We start from the raw sequence: 22,772 nt of genomic DNA, 5'->3' as shown, positions 1-22,772 counted from the left end.
CATATAGGTTTCATGTATCTATCTTATGACATTATTTTAACATTTTAAATGTCTTGATCAGATCTGTCTTTCCTATATAAAGGGAAATTAATTTTCAAAGGAACTGCTTGTAAAGTTGAAACATGATTAATAAAGTGTCACTGCATTTCTGTTTCTGACAGATTTGAATCCATAAAACAGGCTAAACAAATATTGTCTCATTAAAATATCTAGCTTCAGTTATATATTGATCATTAACCTCCTGACAGTGTAAGAAAATCTGTCTCAATTTGTGGTTAAGACTGTAATAGAATTTCTGTGTAAAAGTCTCACAAAACTAGAATTCTTCAGTTTATAGTAATTTGACAATATTCCTTAACTCTTTGAGATCATAGGAAATAGAAACAGGAGGTAATATAAACTTCTCAAGCCTCATTCATTAAGATAATGGCTGATCCTCTCCTTCAGCTTCACGTTCTTGTACACTACCTGTATCATTTGATAACTGGAAATTGCAGTCTTAAATACACTGAAGTAACTTGAGAGAGGCCGGTATCCCCTCACCAAGTCACCTTTAATTTACATATGGAGAGTCCTTGACACTGGTCCAGCTCTCAAAGTGATCAGGATGTGTGATACACCCGCGTATATCTGTCAGCCAGGGGCCCCTGATTGGACCAGGTTAACGGTCCCTATCAGGGGACTCATATTCTATGAGGTCTACCTGGCTCACTTTGTTACAATCACTACATACACTTAATGATGTCCACAGCCACAATCTTGTGTGCAAGGTGGTTCCAAAGCTTCACAACACTCAGGATGAAGAAAGTCCTCCTCATCTCAGCCCTAAATGATCAGTACCTTGTTCTGAGACAGGCCTCCATGTTCCGGATTCCTTTGGCAAGAGAAACAACCTTGAAACGTCTACCCTGTCAAACCCCTGTAGTATATTTTATATTTCAAGGAGATTACTTCCCATTCTTCTAAACTCGAGAGACTGTAGGTTAACTTAGCCAATGTTTTATAATCGGATAACTGTCTCATACTAGGAAACCATCCAGTAAGCCTTTTCTTTACTGCATTCAAAATATGCTTATCCTTCCTTAGGTATGGAGATGAGAAATATACACAGCAATCAAGGTGTGGTCTCATAAAATCACTTTCATTTAAAAATTGTGGAATACAAACTGGTTTTCTCTGAAAATGGTATCTCTACTGATTTTCAATGCCATCAGAGAGGCATGAAGATGCCTAATTTCCCAAGTTTTTGCTAATGATAGCCAACTAGACACTATCTAGTGACACTCAAGCCATCATGGCTCACTTACTGGAGGGACTTAGCTCACCTTACCTCAGCTGTGAAATAAAGACCTGCAGATGCTGGTGATCTGAAGCAAACAAATGCAGAAATCACTGGAGAAACTCAGCAGGTCTAGCAGCATCTGTGAAGGGAAAACAGTGTTAACAGTGAGGGTCCAGTGACCCTTCTTCAGAACATTCTGAAAAAGGGTCATTGAACTCAAAACATGAACTCTGCTTTCACTGCACAGATGCTGCAAGTCCTGTTGAGTTTCTCCAGCAATTTCTGCATTTGTTTGTTTTTGACTATTTAGTTATTTAAGAATTATGGCTTCTAATACATATTATCATTACTATGCACTAAATTTTTAGTTCAATTTGTGACCAACATTCTTTTCAGTTCGTAGTTCTCAAAAGCAGCCTGCTATAATTGTCAAGACAATTCTGTGATATGGCAAGGTAAGTACAAGCTAAAAATTGTGAACAGAGATCAAGCCACTCAAGAGGATTAACACACAGTGGCATGCATTACACAACACAGACAGTTCAAGAACATCAACTGTGATGCTTCTGTTTAGGTAAGCAAATACAAGTATTCTGCCAATATATTGAAAGGGCAAGCGACAAGGCTGAATTAAATCTTAAAAACATCTGGAAAAATGTCAATTTTTCTTTTCCATAATAAAGGCTCAATATTCCCGAAGCAAACTAGGAATTTCAATGTTTCTTTGGACATACAACAAGGGCACAGTTTTCATGGAATACCCAAAAATCACCCAAACATTCAAGGCCTGAAGTTAATGGCCAATGTTGGAGGAAATGTCAGTACTCGTTTCAGAAAAAACATGGCATACAACTTAAGGTAGATGTAGATTCTTATAGCAATCATCTCCTGATATGGATTAACAGCATGTTTAAATAACTGTACAATCATTCAATTAAATTCAGTTTGTTGTTTTCCTCTCGTTTTCGTATTGTGCATTTTCAACATTTTTTGTTTTGCTGTAAATTTCCACTGATCATTGAAAGCTCTTTTTTTGTGGCTATTCCTTTCCTCTTCATTGTTATGACAAAGCTGTAAGTCAGATACCTGCTCATTGTCTATCTGTTATTATTTGGCAGAGAGTTTGAAGTTTTGAAAAAAAACTAAACCAGAGAGTGCACATTTTGCAATACCTCATTCCTGGCACAGAGTTTTGCTAGATTGGACATCAGAATTGGAAATCAAATTATAGGAACTGTGTTGCTGACATGCTATTGCCTACTGAGGGTCCACACAACCAGCTTTGTCATACCTCACAAAATTACATCCTAATGAAACAAAGTTGGTCTGATGTCTGAAGCCCGCCTATGCAATATTTTGGTAAGGCAATCGGCTTTGTCCATTCTAAGTGGCCTTTATCACAGCAATCTTTGTGGATCACATTTTGGTTTCTTTGGCAAAATTGAAAGTGTGAATTCACATGATGCAGATGTAAATAAAATGGTTTCACTTCTACTTTTTCACTAACATGACTGAAGAAAACATATTCTTAGACTCAGCCTAAGCACTACTTTATCAAATATTGCTTATGCTTTGAGATGCATTGTAATTTATATATCCCTACGTAAGCCCAAATGTTGCTTTTTTTTCCATGTCTTTCTTATTGTTAATATTCTGTTCCTGTTTAGACCTAGCATTTTCAGTTCTCACACCTTTAGCATAGCTATTTCAAGTAAATAAGAATAACCTGCAGCAACAGTGCGTCAATTTCACTGCTAAAATTTACAAAAATGCCATTAATGTAAAGCACGAAATATGTGTTGATCTTGGTTATAAAAGGCCATATGAGTAATGCTGTTCTCCCAAAAGACACATTTTAGCGACGGTGTTACATACCTGACATTAATCTCCATTTTAGCATCATTAGGCTTAAAATACAATAATCTCTGGCCACTGCCACCTTGTAAGTACAAATCTTTTTAAAAACCTGGTCCCAATATGTCTCAGTGAGGGTTTATGACAGTGGGGGTTGATTCTTGTGTACCAGGAAAACAAGAAAAGACAACCTTATTCAAAACAGAAATATCTGCAAGATATCTTCTTTGAGTTTTGTTATGGTAAATAAACGAACAGACAGCCTTGGCACCTCCCTTGCAAAAAGAAAAATAAACTGGCTTTCTGCCATAATAACATGATCTGAAGAAAGGCACTTCTGGTACAGAATAAATGTATCTCTCACACGCAGAAGCCACACTAATCAACTGCACTATACATCAGCTACACCACTGAAGTCTGTCAGACACATGAAAGAAGCAGTTACAGTACTTGTGTTCTGTTTAGGAATGCCACTTTGCTTCAGATCGGATACACTTGTCTGCTTTTTGGCTGGCAGATTCTGCCATGGAGGCTGCTTAGACTTGGGTGACTGCACTGTGACGTTCAGGCGCAGAAGATGGGTTTTAATATATATATATAAAAGAAAAGGGGAGAGAGAACAAACAATAACCATGTAATAGAATAATAAAGAGGCTGATGCACAGGCAAGCAATGAGGCATAAACATAAAATGTCTTAAAAAGAATGCACTTGGCTGAGTTGTACCAAGGCCATTGGCTCCAGGCATCCTCAGCAGTTCAATTAACAGCCCCCACAATATAATGGACTATTGGCAAAAGAGCACTTTGAACAGATATATTAATGGAAATGTGAGTCTCAATGTAGCTGTTCAATTATTGTGAATACTTCAGACACAAGAATGGACAAAGTAATAAAAAAACGCACTTAAATGTGCAAATGGATGACCTGTACGGAACAACAGGCGAGCTAGAGCAGATTACAAGGCTACAACACAATTCAAAAGGTACAGCCAAAATGATAAACTGGCAACAGCCAGACTCAAGTGATTGATGCAAGTGATCAATCTTGGAATAAGTACAAAGGTAACACCACTTTTTAATATAACTCAAGACAGTACAAGAACTGCATAACAATTCATGTGGTTCAACATTACCGCTGCCTGAGCCATGTGACATGTCACAGGTACATGTCAATGTACATATATTTTTCAACATATCTCACATCTTGTGACATGAAATGTTAATACAATCCAGTAATTAGAGTGAAATGTATGAAATTTGCGCACTATTAAATGTAACCTTGACTGCTGTGATAAGATGATCACTACAACTGCTCGTGGACAATAGTATTTGGACTCTAACCTATTTCGAGACCTTGAAGTAGTTTTCTGGATCTCAGAATGGTTTTGAAGTAAATTCATATACAGAAAATGGTTGTTTCAGACAAAGCTATATTTCACTGCAAATTGATCACTTGTTCACAGCTCAGTGATTGAGTTAGTTCTAGAGATTAACACACACATTTGAGGATTCCTGAATTTGCATTCAGAATGAATTGCTTTCAAAGAAGTACTGAGACACATTCTTTCAACTTGGTAAGACTGGAAAATGACATGCATGGATGTACAGGGTAGAATTTTATAGAGGTCAAAGCAATGTGGGCTATAGTAAGGTTAGTGGCAGAATTGGATGGATTGTCCGGTAAGGCTGATTGTTGTGTTGGGAGCATCTCACTCCACCTTATATGCTTTTGGCAAGCTGCATGCTGAGCTTCTCACTCGGCAGCAGTGAGTGGTCAGTTTAAGAGGATTATTGCTCATTAAGTGGTTCCTTAATGGCCCAACTCATCTCATTAATAGTCAGTTTCCTATTTTACCAAAGTCGCCAAACAAGCTAGATGTTGAGAACTCAACATAGAAATCAGAGCAGGTATCTGGTGACTTCAGCTTGTTGATTCCTTTGAAGGGCCTCCATGCTGGACACCACACACTAACATATTGGAAATGCTCTGCTGGCACGAGCCACATACATACACTGACATCCGATATGTGCCAGACTCTGAAACCCTTATGACGCATCTCCGATGCACTTACAGTACGTTTCTGCACTTCTATAATGCACCTTATTCTGGCAATGATCATTGAAATGCTGCAGAGAGGACACTATGCGTTCAGGGACACAAACCCAGCTCACAGGCTGGACCAGGCTGCATCTCTAGCCTCTTTGCTCGCTATCATGGCGCTGACTCATTTTGAGCTCACAGCATCCCTACATTCTCTTGCAGTTTTGCATTTTGCACCCTCAACTAGATATACCAGCCTTACTGTTTACACAGACAAAGGCAGGAAGCTTGTCACAGTTGTCAGCAGATCTCAGGCAAGTCAAGGGAGATAGCCTTTGTTCATGTGGTCCTGGCACAGAAAGGCAATGGCAGCGTCTGATACCAATCCAGGGGCTTGGATGCAACCAATCAGCCATGAGGGTGCTCAGAGTCAGATCCTCTCATATAAGGTGTGAGGTGCTAAATGTCAAGCAGCACACTGCCTATCCAACTGCTTCTGCCCTGTTGGGACCTGTTTTCCTCTAGACTTGGGTATGAAGAGAGATGAAAGGGAGTGGTACAGCTGTCATTTTTTGTTAGACTGGGCAGGTGACCTGACTGAATGAGTAGACAGCACAAGGAGCATGCAGGATTATTGGTGTTGGGGTTCGGTGTGTTAGAGTGAGAAAGGGAAGATGTTGAAGGCAATGCTGAGCAGGGTACAATGTGGGACTTGGTGGGAGGTGGGTACAGCAGCAGAAATACAGTGAGTGTAAGGTATTGGAGAAAAGATGGTGGCACTTTTCCTGACAGATGGCCTTCTTCCTACAGTGCTGGGCACTCCTCCAGAAACTGAGACTACTTGAACCTGGGTGAAACTTTGGACCAGGCTGGCATGGCCAGGTGTAGTGGCCTCCTCTGCTGGGTTTGGGCTAAGAGGAAAACCAACAGTTCCAGACTGTCCAGCTGTATCTCCAGGGCCTTGCCTGGAATGCAAGGCACCAATTTCCCCACACCTGATGCAAATGTCAGGAACTGTGCAGGGCAACTCTGGACTGACAGTCCTTCACTAATTTCTCCAGGTTGATCTGATCAAACCTCCAGTGCCGACAGACTCTACTATGGAATATGCTCCTTCCACCTCAAATGCAGAACCAGGGGCAACACTGAGAAATAGCAGCAGGGAGAGAAAGACAAAAACCTATTGAGTGGCATGGGTGACATTGCCATGTACAAAGTATCATATTTGTATAAATTTGATTTTGTTTTCAACATTTGTTTGTTTGACCCTCTGACTAGCCCTGACTGTAGCTGTGCCAGCATGATGTCTAAATTTATGTCCATCCAGGATGTACCATGAATTAAGGGATAGCAAGAACTGCAGTTGCTGGAGTCAGAGATAACACAGTGTGGAGCTGGAGGGGCACAGCAGACCAGGCAGCATCAGAGGAGCAGGAAAGTTGAAGTTTCAGGTCAGGACCCTTCTTCAGACCCTTCTTTCTGAAGAAGGGTCCCAACCAGAAATGTCAACTTTCCTGCTCCTCTGATGCTGCCTGACCTGCTGTGTTCCTCCACCTCCACACTGTATTGTACCATGGATTAATGTCTTTTTTGAGAGACTACTGTAGAATGTCAAAGCAAGAAGAACAAAGTGCATCTAAGGCAGTGTGTTCCATTGGCACCATTGCCCCCACCTCAGTGAGACATTTATTTTTTCTCCCTGGTCTCTGTGTACAAAGGCATTGGCCCTGAATGAACTGGTCAACAATGTCTGGGCCAGGGACATGTAGACCACACAGGGAGCCAATGTATAAGGACTGCCAGGGACTGGGGAGTCTACAGGTCTGTGTCCTGTACAGCGCATGGGTTCTGTGTGTCATGTTCTTACCCTTTGAAGAGCTCACATCGTTGCACCCTGTAACCCCTCCCCTCACAGCTTGAGACATTTAACCCATCCCCACTATAAGGAATTGCAACCGGTTTCTTTCACATTGGTTTGGTTTCCAGCTCAATGGAAAGTGACAGTGAATGCTCTTTGGGCAGTGGATTGCAGCCTCTGCTTCTGTGCATCACTGAAGTTGAAAACATCTAGCTCCCCTTCCTGATAGTCCTTCCTACAGACCCCATAGGTTCCACGGCTCCCCACACAACCCATCTACATGAGGCCTGCACCTGGCCACCTTTATCCCTCCTGCCCCTAGTATATGAGAGGTGACCATGCCAGGTGTAGTCATACACCTTCTCCTCTTGAAATCAGGATGCTCCAGACCCTGGACCTCCCACCCTTCCTGGGTGACCAAGTTTCATCCATGCTTTATCATATCCACCCGCCCATACAAATACAGTTGCCCACCTGTCACAACTGACATTCCTTTTTCCACTCAGCCTGAAGCACCCCATTCCTCACAAATAGGTTCCTGATGCAACCCCACTTATTCCCACCCCATGCCCTCATCAGACTCCACAGGCACTGATTCCTTGACTGACAACACCCAAATGGGACACTAACCATGGCCAATCCTCTGGACTGGTATCAGAGGCTGGCCTTGCCGTACTGTGCTGGAACCCCATGCCTGATGGGTACCTTCATGGACTTCAGTAAGGACTTGTTCCCTAAGACTTTGAGGCATGGCTGCTTGCTGGCTCCCACGCAATGTGTTTATCGCGTATGCTCTTGGTACATGGTACAGGTGTGAGACTGATGCGGCATACTACTGTACAGCAAGATGCAGACCCCCTTGACTGAGGATAGCAGACCAGCAAGGCAAGTTGTCTGGTTGTGTGACCGCACTAATGGGAATGGCATGGCAGGGCAGGACAGGAATGCTGTGAGCATGCAGGCAGGTTCTAAGTGAGTGATGCTAAGAAAGTGAGCGAGCAGCCCCGAGATGCAGCCTGAGCCAATCTGTGAGCTTGCCACCTGTCCTTGCTCACAAAGTGTCCCTACTGCAGCCTTTCGCTGTCAGTATCTGGTGTGCCCTGAAAGGCGGGTGCCAACTTCCTAAGTGTCCTGCAAGGGAAAGGGAGTGATACCATGAGGATCTGAGGGCTTCGCCATTATCAGATTCCGTTGTCGCTACACAAGGGGTGCATATGGCTGGTGCCCATTGATCATGCTCTGAGATGCTATTATGTGGTGACCAACATAGAAGTTCTTCATGACTAACAGCTAAGTCACCAGGTACTCACTCTGACTTCCATGTTGAGAATTCTTGGTGCTTAGTTTGCTCATGGTGGGTGGTTGGATAGAAAGTTGCATATTAATGAGGAGAGCTATGGCCTTAATGAGGTCTTTAATTAGCAATAATCCCCCTTAAATGACAACTTGCTGCCTTGTGAGAATCCCATCTTGATGCCTAGAGCTTAGTTAAAAGTTGCAGGGAGTTACTCCCAATGTCCCCATCAGCATCTCACACAATTTTCACATTTCTCATCATTGCCTATGCTGTTGAACTGGCTCACTATTAGCTGATACTGAACAGAATCATAGAATGTTTTATAACACAGGAGGAGGCACCTTGAAGTCTACACTCAATCTCTGTAAGAGGACCTTAAACAGGCCCACTTCCCCACTCTTTTCCTGCAAGGCTACACCAGAAGTTATATTCTTTTAAAGGTATAATGAGGAGCAGTTCATCAGTGATGCTTTACAGGTTATACATCAACTTCCAAAGCACACTCAGCACTGTGGGCCACTCCATTTTTGGCTCATGGGCCTTTACTCATTTCCTCAATGTCACTGGAGAATACCATACAGGCTATGTAGGAAGTAACTGATGTGAACTGAGGTAATTCTAGTTTGTTAAATTCCCATTTCTAATATAAACGAGAACTAAGGAAAAATATTGTGTAAAAGACTATTCAAGTGAATGCCAACATGCTAATCACTTGTAAAGAGTATCACAGGCAAGTTTTGCCTTGTCATCACCCACAATCCAGCAGGGGTTACTGGGTAACAAGCAGGATGAGGAATCATGGGAGCTTTTGTCCCTCCCTAAGACAGAAATGCTAAGACTATGGAAGCCACGGAGAGGAATCTGCTATCTGACTAAGATCAGTCCATTCAGAACGAATCCTGCAAGCAGCAGATCTTGCAATACCTGGTCTCAACGTCTTGCTGCCATGCTACATAATGTAGTTATAAATGCCAGTTTTTTATCCCCAACATGGCTACCATCTTTAAAATTTGGTCTTGCGTCACAACCCGGTATTTCACATCTTCATCACAAAAGCCTGGCTGACGGTTCTCCCAATAGCCAAGAGGTCATTAAAATAATGGAAGTACACCGCTGTGACCTAGCTGAGGTCCAGGCTGTCTAATTTGCCACCCCAATGAAATGTGACAAAATCACCATCACCTGCCAATACCCTTTGGATATTGGCGGATCAAGTCACAAATCCTGCAATTTGCCAATACCAATCTAACACCATTGTGGAAATGGCATCACCACAAGCCTGCAGCAGTATGAAGAGCAAGCCCATTAACACCTTCGGAAGCACGCAGGAAAGGGAAATAATCCGAGCTTGTCAGCGTCTAATATATCCTCAGAATAAAATTTTAGGAAGTGTATTTTTAAAAGTCTCAACCATTTCCTTTTATACTTTGGTCCCAAATTATGGCAGATTAAGTATCACAATCGTAAAGGCATGGGTTCAAGTCTCACCCACTCCAGAGAAGTGTAATAATGTCTCTGAACAAGTTGATTAGAAATTATCTATAGCACTGAAGGAGTCTGGATTTAAAAGATTTCTGTGATGATTTCCATTCTCCTGCTCATTCCTTGCATTTTAACATTCAGGCAGCATGTTCCAGATCCAAACAGCTCACTGTTAATAAAAAAAAAACTCATCTTACAGATTATCTTGCCTGTTAGCTTATCTCTGTTTACAGACTCTCAGGCTAACAGAAATAACTTTTCCTATCTATACTATCAAAACCATTCATAATTTTTAGCTCCTTCATCTAATCTTGTTCCTTGTCCAGGATACTATTCTAGTAAAGCTTCTCTGTACTGTCAAGTCTATGATATCTTTGGTATCCAAAACTGATCAGCGGAGGGCTAACTGAGAATGGGATTTATAAAGGTTTAGCACAGCTTTCTTGCTTTTATAGTATATGTGAAGTTTATAGGATCTCATGTGCCATTTTAACAACTTCCTTAATTTATTCTGCCTTCTAGTCTTCTGTCCTTGAAACCTATTTAAAAATGTTCACTTTAATTACCACTAACTATTTTTGTTCTTCCCAGCAGAATGTATCCCTTATTGAGAACCATTTTTGAATTATATATTGCTGTTCCTGTGCACTTGCATTTTGATAAAAGCAGGAAACAATAATAAAAAGGTTTTGAAGATTTTCAAGAGTTTTCTGTGGCTGTGTTAAGCTTAATGTGCTGAAAATTCCTTTGTAGAATATTTAAGCTTCAACAATTCAAATAAAACACGGCAATGAGGGAACTAAAGGAACATTACACAACGCTGACAGGAAACAATTTATTGAAAGGAAATTAGACATATGAGATTAATCTCATCAATGTGTCAGTGTGAGTTAGCACTTATTAATATATTGGATGCTCTTATTTGTGTTGATAATCGTCTAAATATGATTTGATAACATTTTCAGTTTTTCACCAATTAGTACATCCAAGTAATTTTCTTCCTCCACATTATTTAACAATACACTTTTTACCATGTATTCACATTTACCATTTTTAGCTCCAATGTGTTTCACCTTACATTCCTCATGAGATGACATTAATATGCCTAGTTGTTAAATCTCTGCAGATCTTGTTCAATTATACATCTCCCTGTTTATCCTATTTACCAATAACGTTATAGTTACACCCCAGCTTCAATAATCTTTATATTATTATTAGGGTAGACTGAATCATTTCACAAAATCTTGGCAAATTTGATGCTCATGGCTATCCAATTTATATTCATAAATGTGTCATCAACATATGCCACCAATTTATTATGAAATTTACAGTTCTGTCTCAACCCTAAAACTTTTAATTTTAGTCACAAGCCTTATACAAAGGAGCTTATTAATTGTGATCTGTAATTAAAGTTGTTACCATATGTGCGAACTCAGTTACATAAAGGATTACATTTTTTTCTCAGTTGTGACCCCGATCTTTCAAAATTTTTGATCTGGCATGATTTATTTCCTTGGATAAGGATACCAATCATTTTCAAACTACAAAAAGGTGTCAATTTAACTTGCAGTATCCTAACATTGACCTTTGTTTAAAGATTGCTTTTGACTGGTTAAATTTCCCAGTTTGGCATTTGTGCCATTAGATCCTCTTTATCTTTATTCCAACAAGTGCTCATCAAGATATCCTGGCACTTGAACAGTAATTCAGATAGATATCAATTCTCAGTTGAAAGATGGATCCATCACTTTAGTCTCTTCTTGAAGCGTTATATTACTGTCAATTGATTTTCTCTTCACCAGTAGGAGTAAAATTAACACTTTTGAAGTTTATTTTTGTCAGGAGGAAGTAGATTACCACTACCTAATTTTTCAGTCCAGGTTTATTCTGCAATGTAGCAACCCACAACTCAGTTTAGTTTCTCTTGCTTAATCGTTTTTGATAACACTGGATTTAACAAAAGTAGATTGGCTACAGTACAACTATGTCTCAGTTCCTCTGAAATACGGGTTTTTCTGTCATTTATCAATGTGCCGCTTGAAAACGCTTGTTTCCTTTTGAGATGATTACACTTATTCTTTACCACTTACTTTACTTAAAGATAATCCTAATGAATACTTTCTTTTTCTAAATACAATTATTTGCTCGAAAATTTCAAACCTAATCCCTTCCATTCCATCTTTGAAGTCCTGACACCTCGATCCTCTTCAGGGAGTGCAACAGTTAATGGGTCTTTGTCCCATTACATGTGGACTTTCACTGTCATTAACTTCCGTCAGAAATTGGATACACACCACTGGGCCACATTGGCTGAAGGAAAGATTACTAAAAGAAAGAAATACTTGCTTTTATAATTTCATGATCATCAGCCTTCTTAAAATTCTTTATAACAGATTAAGTACTTTGTTGACGTGCAATCATTATTGCAATGTAGCACCTAATTCAAGTTCAGCCAACCCAAATACAGAAACAAGGATGGTACCCAGAAAATTGGCCTTTTTTAAAATCATGATGATTGATGGACAAGTGGTGACCTAGATATTGATCATAACTCCTTTGTTTTCCTGCAAGTGCTATGAGCTCTTTAACATCCATCCTTGCAGAAATGAATGTCGCGTCTGACAGCGCAGTACGTCCTCAGCACTGCATTCGACCATCAGCCCTGATTGTTTTTGTATACAGATCAGGCTGTCTCAAGCCTTTCCAACAAAACAGCAAAAGTGCCTTTGAGTTATTAAGCATAGTGTGAGGCATTTTGAATAAAGAACAGCACTTTGCATTTTCTATCATATTTGAATGCAAGTCAAACAAATAACCATCAACCTCCTCCAGTAGAGGACAGGATCTGAGAGACAGTTAGTGTTAGGCACTGAATCATTTTAAAGAGGTGTAACCATCAACCAATGCATCTATCCAATTACCTGGTTCTTTTCCACTGGCTGCTTGAAATGACAAAACAGTGCAGAAAGAAGAGAAAGTAAATTAGTCAATGATTTAAAAAAAAATAAATTCACATAAGCTATTTACTTAACGAGGCTCCACAAGGGACTAGAGAAAGAAAGCAGCTTGTTAAAAGGTTTTCTGTTCTGGGAGAAGATCCCATGAGGCAGATTAATGCAATGAATTGAAGAAGATTCTGCAGTTCACCAACCGAAATTGTAATGAAGCAACATGAATTTTCAGAAGCTTGGGTTAGTTCAATGGGAAACAAAACTTGTGACAAAGTGTTCCGTTCACAATCTCAATTGGCTCTCCGTGCCACATGGGTAACTATATCAAAACATACCAACCTTCTATTTTGGCATACTCTGAGAGGTGACAGTAATTGATCAAAGCAGCCTTCTCTAGACATTTTCGTACTACTTTCTTGACATCTTCAGGTGGCACAGGAGTGGCTATGTCTTTCATCAGAACCTTTATCAAAGGAAATAAGCAAATGTATAAAGAACGTAATTCCTCACATGATGTCTTCTCTCCTAACATCCCCACCCACTTTTCATGGAATCCTTACAGTGTGGAAGTGGGCCATTCAGCCTATTGAGTACACACTGCCCCTCCGAAGTGCATTTCACCCAGACCTGCCTCCCCTCCCTACCCCCATCCCTGTAACCCCGCATTTCCTATGGCTAATCCACCTAACCTGCACATCCCTGACCACTACAGGGCAATTTTGCATGGCCAATCTTCATAACCTGCACATATTTGGACTGTGGGAGGAAACTGGAGCACTTGGAGGAAACTCACACAGGCACAGGAAATGTGCAAACTCCACACAGACAGTCACCCGAGAGTGGAATGTCCTTCATGCTTTTGAAAAGACTGATCTGTGCTGAATTCTCTCTTCTGACTTGTCCACTGACTGCTACTGGAAGTATATATGTGAAAATTATTTGAAGCCAGAATTAGTCTTGGTTGTGATGTCCACTGCAACTGAACAACTTATTGACGCTTACTATCCAGATTATATACTAACAAATTGACAATAGGCATGAAAGTCGTGGAGTCCATCTGGTGTTCATGAATATGTTCACTCTGTATTGTGTAACGCCAGTAGGAAAGGAGGGAACAAGGGAACAAAGTTGGGAGAAAAATACCCTTAAAGGCTTAGAGCCCATGGAGACATGGCACTCCTATCACTGTCCTATATTATGAATAAATTACTAACATTATAATTTTAACATATGAATACAGCCCAGATGCATCTTGAAATGGGAAACCAGGATAATCAGCATTCTCAATAAAAAAAATACTTCGGATGCTGGAGATCTGATATAAAAAGAAACAATAAGTGCTCAAGAAACTCAGTATTTAGGAAGAGAGTCATATTAGACTTGGAAGTTTAACCCTGTTTTCTCTCTCTACAGATGCTGCTACACCTCAATGATGGAAGAGCCCAGCACTTCAGTGCAAAAGATAAGGCTGATGCTTTTGCAGCAATCTTCAGCCAGAAGTGCCGAGTCGATGATCCATCTCAGCCTCCTCCAGTGGTCCCCACCATTACAGATAGCAGTCTTCAGCCAATTTGATTCACTCCACATGATATCAAGAAACAGTTGGAGGCACTGTACTGTGTAAAGGCTACAGACTCTGACAACATTCTGGCAATAGTACTGAAGACTTGTGCTCCAGAACTCGCCGCTCCCCAGCCAAGCTGTTCCAGTACAGTTACAACACTGGCATCTACCCAACAACACGGAAAATTTCCCAAATATGTCCTGTACATAAAAAGCAGGACAAATCCAACCCGGCCAAAGACTACACCATTAGTCTGCTGTCGATCATCAGTAAAGTGATGGAAGGTGTCATTAACAGTGCTATCAAGCAGCACCTGCTCAGAAATGATCTGCTCAGTGACGCCCAGTTTGGGTTCCACCAGGGCCACTCAGCTCCTGACCTCATTACAGCCTTGATTCAAACAAAAGAGCTGAATTCCAGAGGTAAGTTAAGAGTCACAGCTGTTGACATCAAGGCTGTATTTGATGGAGTGTGGCATCAAGGAGCCCAAGCAAAACGGGAATAAATGGGTATCGGGGACAAACACACTGATAGTTAGAGTCATATATGACACATAGGAAGATGGCCATGGTTGATGGAGGTCAGTTATCTCAGCTCCAGGACATATCTGCGGAAGTTCCTCAGGATAGTGTCCTAGGCCCAACCATCTTCAGCTGCTTTACCAATGACCTTTGCTCCATCATAAGGTCGGAAGTGGGGATGTTCACTGACAATTGTACAATATTCAGCGCTATTCGTGACTCCTCAGTTACTGAAGCAGTCCGTGTCCAAATGCAACAAGATCTGGACAATATCCAGGCTTGGGCTGACACGTGGCAAGTGACATTCGTGCCACACAAATGCCAGGCTATGACCATCACCAATAAGAGACAATCTAACCACCACTCCTTGGCATTTAATAGTGTTACCATCACTGAATTTCCCACTATCAATATCCTGGAAGTTATCATTGATCATTAACTCAACTGGACTCACCACCTAAACGCAGTGGCTACAAGAGCAGATCAGAGGCTTGGAATTCTACGGCGAGTAACTCACCACCTGACTCCCGAAAGTCTATCCACCATCTACAAGACACAAGTCAGGAGTGTGATGGCATACTCCCCTCTTGCCTGGATGAATGCAGCCCCAACAACACTCAAGAAGCTTGACACCATCCAGGATGAAGCAGCCCACTTGATTGGCACTACACCCACAAGCATTCACTCCCTCCACCACCGAAGCTCAGTAGCAGCAGTGTGTACTGTCTACAAGATGCGCTGCAGAAATTCATCAAAGATCCTTAGACAGCACCTTCCAAACCCCGCAACCACTTCCATCTTGAAGGACAAGGGCAGCAGATACATGGGAACACCACCACCTTCAAGTTCCCCTCCAAGCCACTCACCATCCTGACTTGGAAATATATCGCCGTTCCTTCACTGTTGCTCAGTCCAAATCCTGGAATTCTCTCTCTAATGGCATTGTGGGTCAACCGACAGCAGGAATACTGCAGCAGTTCAAGAAGCCAGTTCACCACCACCCGGGTAACACGGATGGGCAGTAAATGCTGGCCAGCCAGCGATGCCACATCCCACAAATGAATTAGAATTAAAAAATTAAAAGATCTGTTGAGTTCCTTTGGCTTTCGGTTTTAATAATTTGATTATGGCTGTTTGACAGTGAAAAGGAGGTCAGTTATATGAATGAACTTTTTATAAGGATAACAGAAACTGAGCAACTAATTATTGCTCCCTGCCTTTAAGAAATGTACATTATCTCACTTGAAACTGAACAGCATTTATGTTCCACAAGGATATTTTTCACCCCTACTTTTAACATAAATCCACTCTTCATGAAGGTGGCAAGTGCAAAACAGCAAGCACAGTGGCTCAGTGGTTAGCACTGCTGCCTCACAGTGGCAAGGACCTGGGTTCAATCCCAGTCTTGGGTGAATGTCTGTGTGGAGTTTGCAAATTCTCCCTGTGTCTGCATGGGTTTCCTCCTGGTGCTCTGGTTTCCTCCCACAGTCCAAAGATGTGCAGGTTAGGTGGATTGGCCATACTAAATTACCCATAGTATCCTGTTAGGTGGATTAAACAAAAGAGATGGGAACATTCCAATGATGTCATGTTGGACTTGAAATATTAAATGTATTTCTCTCTCCACACTTGCAGCTTCTGAGTATTCCTACCACTTTATGTTTCTATTTCTCCCAACTACAGTATGTCTTTAGGTTTGTTTTAATAACCATAAATACCACTCATTGACCAAAAAAAGCCCCTTTTTTAATGAAACCATTAAGCTTCCTAATTTCTGTGCTGGTGATGGTAATCAGGTCCACGTTCATCCATTTCTTAAAGCTGCATTTTCATCTTTGCTTTATACCTTTCATTTGTAATCATAATGTCTTCTGCTTAAATTATGTACATGATAGAAGTGTTTACCTGGATTTCATTTTTCCAAGCACAGCAAAAATTTAAAGACTTCCATCATATTCGCTCTTAGTCCTCCCTTTTTTAGGTGAAGAGTCACAGGGTAATCAATTTATCGTCATCTATTACTCTGCCCCTACCAAATTAACTAAAAGTGTTTGAGGTACTGTATATACAAAATATACGGTTCTCAAAAGGCTGCATCTGCTGCCACCCCAGACACATTAAAAAAAACCAGCAAAATAAGCCAGCAAACACTTGAAAAGAACTGAATGAAAGAGTATATTGGTAAATGTGAAACAGATCTTAAGCAAAGCAGATTTTTAAAAAAGTATTCAAATCATCTTTTTTATTGTGCATGTGCATACACATGCACAGAATGAGGAAGATCAAAAATGGGCATGTGCAGTTGACATTTATCAGCGGATTGTTGGTGTCTGCAAACACTTTGTTCTCAAAATGTCTCATCAATGTCAGAGACTGTGTTCAAACGATCTTTCCTCATGTATCAGTTCTACTCTTGTGATGCATCCAATTTTCAATTGCAACATTGCGCTGATGATTTTTGTGGCCTGACCAGTGTTATCTATGTACAATGATTCTGCTTATTGACAAACATATTAAAGCCTCTTGACTCCATCCATAACTTTTTATTGTAATTGCACCTGCTAGCTAAAACTAATTAATTGTTCACAGCTCCTCCTTAATGGTCAAAATAATGGAAGTCCCCACCGAATTGCAGCCAACAGTACCAAAGCTACTTATTGCATTACAAAATGGTTCCCTTTGAATACTTTGGCCACCACATGTTTACTTGTCAATGCTTGGACTGACAAACTGAAAATGGCACCTATCGCATGCCCTGAATTTGATGTCTGGAATTATCGGTAAAACAGGAATTTCTGAACTTAGTTGAAGAATAATCTGGCCAAAGGATATTACTTTACTGTGTATAAACAATAGCTGGAAATTTAAAAAAAAGGTTTTAATTCATGGAGCCTAGAAGCATACTTGTTTATCTACTGATTGAAACCTTTCCAAATACATTTGGATGGTTAAGAGAACTAACTGTGGTATCATGAAACATAAATTCCACCACAGTTGTAAAAAGTTGCTTTGCGTAAAAGAAACAAATCTTGGTGTCTACATGACTTCCGAACCACCTCCAGTAAGCGACATGTAACAAAGGGGAAAGCTATTAAAACAAATCCAATTATTAAGAATACACTTCCATTATAATTTGAACATACCCTTTCAAGCAAAGAGAGCGTGGCTTTTAGTGCACCTTCTGGTCGTCCAAATGGAAAACAGTACCTAGGACATGAATGGAAAATTCAGAGATCTTTAAAGTTAAACAAAGATATAGTACAATTCTATGTAATAAGTTATGGTGAACCTTAAAAAGGGCTTGATAAGTGTACACAATCATATCAATATATAATCAGCTGTACCAGCACTAAATCAGTAAAGATCAAACTGGGTGTGTCAAAGAGCAGGCACCTCATCTTTTGATTGGGAACTTTGTAGTTTTGGATTCAACACAAAGTTCAAAAATGTTAAATCATTACTCTCGTCCTATTTTGTTTTGTTTTTTTCTTGAAGGTTTGGAATTTCTCTATTTCCTTTATCTTGCTTTCACACGGCAGCTATTCAGAATCCTGCATTCTCAATTCAACAAGACTTACCATTTATTTCTTCACCTGTGCCACAATCACTTTTTCAAGCCAGGAAATCTTTTGCAAGCTTCTTGCCTTTCAGACTATCACAGAATCCTTTTTGTACTTTTTTCTACTCTTCCCTCTACTTGCTCAAACCTTTCCCAGTCCAAATGGAAGGTCACCATTGAAATCTTTGCTCTTTTTCTCTCCTGACTGAGCTGCCGGACCTGTTGAGTATTTCCAGAATTATCCATTCTTATTCCAGATGTCCAATATCTGGAAATGTTTTGCATTTGTTTTAAATTTAGTTATGCATGTATATTGCACAACTCTTTTTATATTAAACTTTAAAGAACTAAAGAGAAGTGACCTGCATTTTAATTGTGACTTTTACAATATCTGAGAGCTATTTGCAGCCAATTATCTAATTTTGAAGTATAGTCACTGTTGTATTTTGGGAAATGTAGCAGGCAATACGTAAAGCAATCTCCTACAAACAACACGATAATGATCAGATAATCTTCTTATGCTGTAACATTGATTGAAGAATAAACATTGGCCAAGGCACTGGGGAATAACCAGTCTGCTCTTCTTCAAAAAGTGCTTACGGGATCTTTTGCATCCAGCCAAGATTGCAGATAGGGCCTCAGTTTAATATCTTGTCTCAAAAATGGCTCCACCAAAAATACAGCACCCCCTCAAGTTTCACAGCCTGGACTTTAGTGCGCAAGTTTCTAATTTGAACCCACAACCTTTTGACTCAGAGGTGAGCGAGTGAATGGTTGATCCATTGCTAACATTGTAAATGATAATTTTAGTGAATACATTGTGGCATAAAGCTGGGCGATAATTTTCCGTATTGTCTAATTGGAACAGCTACATCCTAGGAGGAAGATTAGAATCATGCACCTGAAAATAATGCAAATGTAAAACCTTTAAATAGTATAAAGTTACAGTCTTCAAAGGTTAACCAGTGCTGTGGCATCTCAATACAGTTCAGCTACTGAAAAGTTCTACATTCAATCTTCACATATAATCAAACCTTAAACTCTTGTTCATCAACACAAGTTAACCATTAGCAGTTCTTCTACATTTGACACTTTTCCAGATGTAATATTATGACATTGTTGCGCCTACATGACAAATTCAGCACTCCTAACAGGAAGCTATACTTGCAGGGAGTGGCAATGAGAATGGAAGCATCAGTATTGTATTCCTATTTCTGACCTGTGTTCTCTTCGATTGTAGCTCTGTTGGAAGTGTGAGATCAGTGCTTAACACCACTGAATCAATCATCAGTGTTTGACAGTCAGTTCAACGAATCAAACCCGTTTTGGAATTTTTTTGGAATTTCCAATATCTAAAATGGACTTTGGGAACTGGGGTGTAAGAGGAGGTAGAAAAATCACATTTGCTTAAACTTAATTATTTTATGAGAAAATAAAATTAAAATAGATTGATTAGGTCATATTGATGAAAATATATCTAAAATTAGAAGAAGAATGAAGTATTCGTCAAATGGTTAAATGCTTGAAAATGTTTTACTTAAAATTAACTTCTAAATGCAAATTGCACACGAATAAGGTTAAAATTACAGTAATAAAGTCATGTATAATGTTTAAGCAGCTTTATTCTTACAAAAGTATCATTTTCAGCATGTTAGCTGATAACTCACAGATCAGGTAAGATCAGGGCGACTGTTATTTCTCTAGGATTGGTGATGATTTCAGGATTAATTATTAAACTTTCATCTATTGTTGTAGGTCCTTCTGAAGTTTTTGCGGTTATTTGTTCATCCATAGTGAAGATTTCCATCAGCACTATGTGTAACACTATGTTGAACACTACATCTGTCCATGAAGAGTGCATTTCCAGTTCTATCTTTCAGAATTTTTTCTCTTCCATTTAACATAGTTGAGTAGAGAAAAATGCCATATTGTACTAATTACTTTAGAAAGGATTTAATATAATGTCCATACACAACCAAGAGTTAGAAAGATTGCACTAATGATTATTACTTGAAGACTCTAAATTCAGCCAGGAACTTGTAATCTGTGTAGAGATCAATAAAAGACATGGCAAGAATTTACTTCCATCAGACATTGTATAAAATCCTAATCTACTGTCAGCATATTAGAGATACTTGTTATTCACTTGATCATTCAAGCCTGTGTCTATTTTGTTTGAGCTTAAATAGCAATTCTAGGGTCTTAGCTTATGAGTTAAATAATATTAATCCATATCTGCAACCTATTCAGTTCATTTTTCTAAAATAAATGAGCTACATGTTTCGAGATAGTAAGTTCTGCCGATGCTGGAGTCAAAGATAACACAGTGTGGAGCTGGAGAACACAGCAGGCCAGGCAGCATCAGAGGAGCAGGAAAGCTGATGTTTCAGGTCAGGCCCGTTCTGAAGCTCCACACTATGAGCTACATGTTTGTTGTTTTATTTCACTTGCTACCCTCAGCAGGTTTTCATGAGCAGTTAGGCATCATCTCTGTATTGCTTTGTCAACTATCTACTTCCATGAGGATGTGACTGATTGAATGTTACAGATCCCAGGATTACATGCACTACTGAAAATAAAGGAGATCTCACTGCAGACGTTCTGAACATTGATCAACATTTATGACTACATGAAAAACGCAGCATGATTTCTGAATGGTTCAATGTTCGATTACATAAATCAAATCAGTGCTTAGTGTTTTTAACCAACTATTTAGTTCAATTGCAGGGTTATTGGTCACGGAATAGCTTGTCAGCTCATGCAGTGTATGCAAATTCACACAAGCATTGAACAGGGTGCTGGGCAAGTTCCCAGATATGGCAGACACTGTTGCATTAGAAGGTAGGTGTGATGTTGGATAATTTACCTCAAGATCACTCTAAGCTCATGGACTGACCAACAGTGAGTTCATTTTTATACATTTATTTTCCTCTCACTTTGTTCTTATTTATAAACTATAAGCTCATTAACATTTCTCAGTTCTGATGAAAGGTCTGAAAAGTTAGATGGCAGAGTTTTTTTGGTTGACCTTCACTTCCAATATCAGGAATCCAGAAGTAGTTCTGGCAGCATGTCATTCTCAATCTTCCCTGAAGGAGGGGAAATTAAGAAGTTGTCCCTGTGTGCCGTAACAAACAATAAATGGTGGTCAGACTAGGAAAGGGTGATCCTAATTAAAAGAACAGTAGTGAGGTCTGAGTCGCTTCACTCTCAACCCCATGGGTAGGTGGGGACTACTGAGTGAGACAAATTGCTATGACACCTCAAAATGGAGATGATTTCTGTAGCTTTGCAAAAAAAAAATAGAAATCCCACATGGCCATAGCTGTCAGGTCATGTTTGGAGCTGGAGTGAAGGCATCAGTGGCTCCTGATTTGCCAACCAACTAGTCGTCTCCAAACTTCAGGAAACTGTGTTCGATAAATGCTCCCCAAGTTTCTCATTAATTCAGTTAATTAGTTGCTTTCCTTCTTTGTATCGCTTGGCTGCAATTGAACACAGCTGACTCAATCGCAGCTATTCTCCTGCCTTTTCAGAGGAGTGTGTCAGAACAGTTGGACAAAATTAATCGCCTTTGAAGTTAGAAACACAGAAAATAGAAGCAAGGGTAGGCTACTTGGACCTTCCAATCGGCACTGCCATTCAATATGATCGTGGTAGATCGTCCAATTCAGTACCTTGTTCCCACTTCCTCCCCACATCCTTTGTTACCTTTAGACCTAAGAAGTACACCTATTTCTTTCTTGAAAACGTTCAGACGTTTTGGCCTCAGCCACTTCTGTGGCAGAGAATTCCACAGGCTTGCCACTCTTTGAGTGAAGAATTTCTCCTGATCTCAATCCAAAATGGTCTTTCCAGCATCCTTAAGCTGTGACCCACGGTTCCAGACTCTCCAGTCATCAGGAATATCCTTCCCACCTTTCTCCAGTCTAGGCCTGTTGGGATTTCATAGGTTTTGATGAGATCTCCTTCATTTTTTAAACTCTGGTAAAATGTAAGGAATAAATAATTCTCCAAATGTTGACTGAATGTTAGTGACATTGAGCAAAAGGAGACCACTCAATTTTTTGTTGTATCCATGCTAGTTCCTACAAGTGACATTTTATTTCAACCTATTTTAAATTAGTAACAACATATACAGTAGCTGATAGTAGCTACAGACTGTATCAGAGATAGTAGGAACTGCATATGCTGGAGAATCTGAGATAACAAGGTGTAGAGCTGGATGAACACAGCAGGCCAAGCAGCATCACAGGAGCAGGAAGGCTGATGTTTTGGACTGAAGGATCTAGGCCCGAAACGTCAGCCTTCCTGTTCCTGTGATGCTGCTTGGCCTGCTGTGTTCATCCAGCTCTACACCTT

At 40.1% G+C, this 22,772-nt stretch overlaps 1 protein-coding gene across 1 annotated transcript in view; it reads right to left on the bottom strand.

The window, feature by feature from the left end:
• Positions 1-22,772, bottom strand: part of cadps2 (Ca++-dependent secretion activator 2) — a 602,458-nt gene that overhangs the window by 149,693 nt on the left and 429,993 nt on the right. The window contains exons 14-16 of the mRNA XM_048607831.1: positions 17,995-18,058; positions 13,106-13,229; positions 12,737-12,754 (exon numbers count right to left, since the gene is read on the bottom strand). Coding sequence (XP_048463788.1) covers positions 12,737-12,754; positions 13,106-13,229; positions 17,995-18,058 — 206 coding nt within the window. The remainder of the gene's footprint in view (positions 1-12,736; positions 12,755-13,105; positions 13,230-17,994; positions 18,059-22,772) is intronic.

The sequence above is a fragment of the Rhincodon typus genome, chromosome 18 (genome assembly GCF_021869965.1).
Source record: "Rhincodon typus isolate 14 chromosome 18, sRhiTyp1.1, whole genome shotgun sequence".
In the NCBI taxonomy this organism is placed as follows: Eukaryota; Metazoa; Chordata; class Chondrichthyes; order Orectolobiformes; family Rhincodontidae; genus Rhincodon; species Rhincodon typus.
This window is presented reverse-complemented; position numbering and strand designations above follow the sequence as displayed.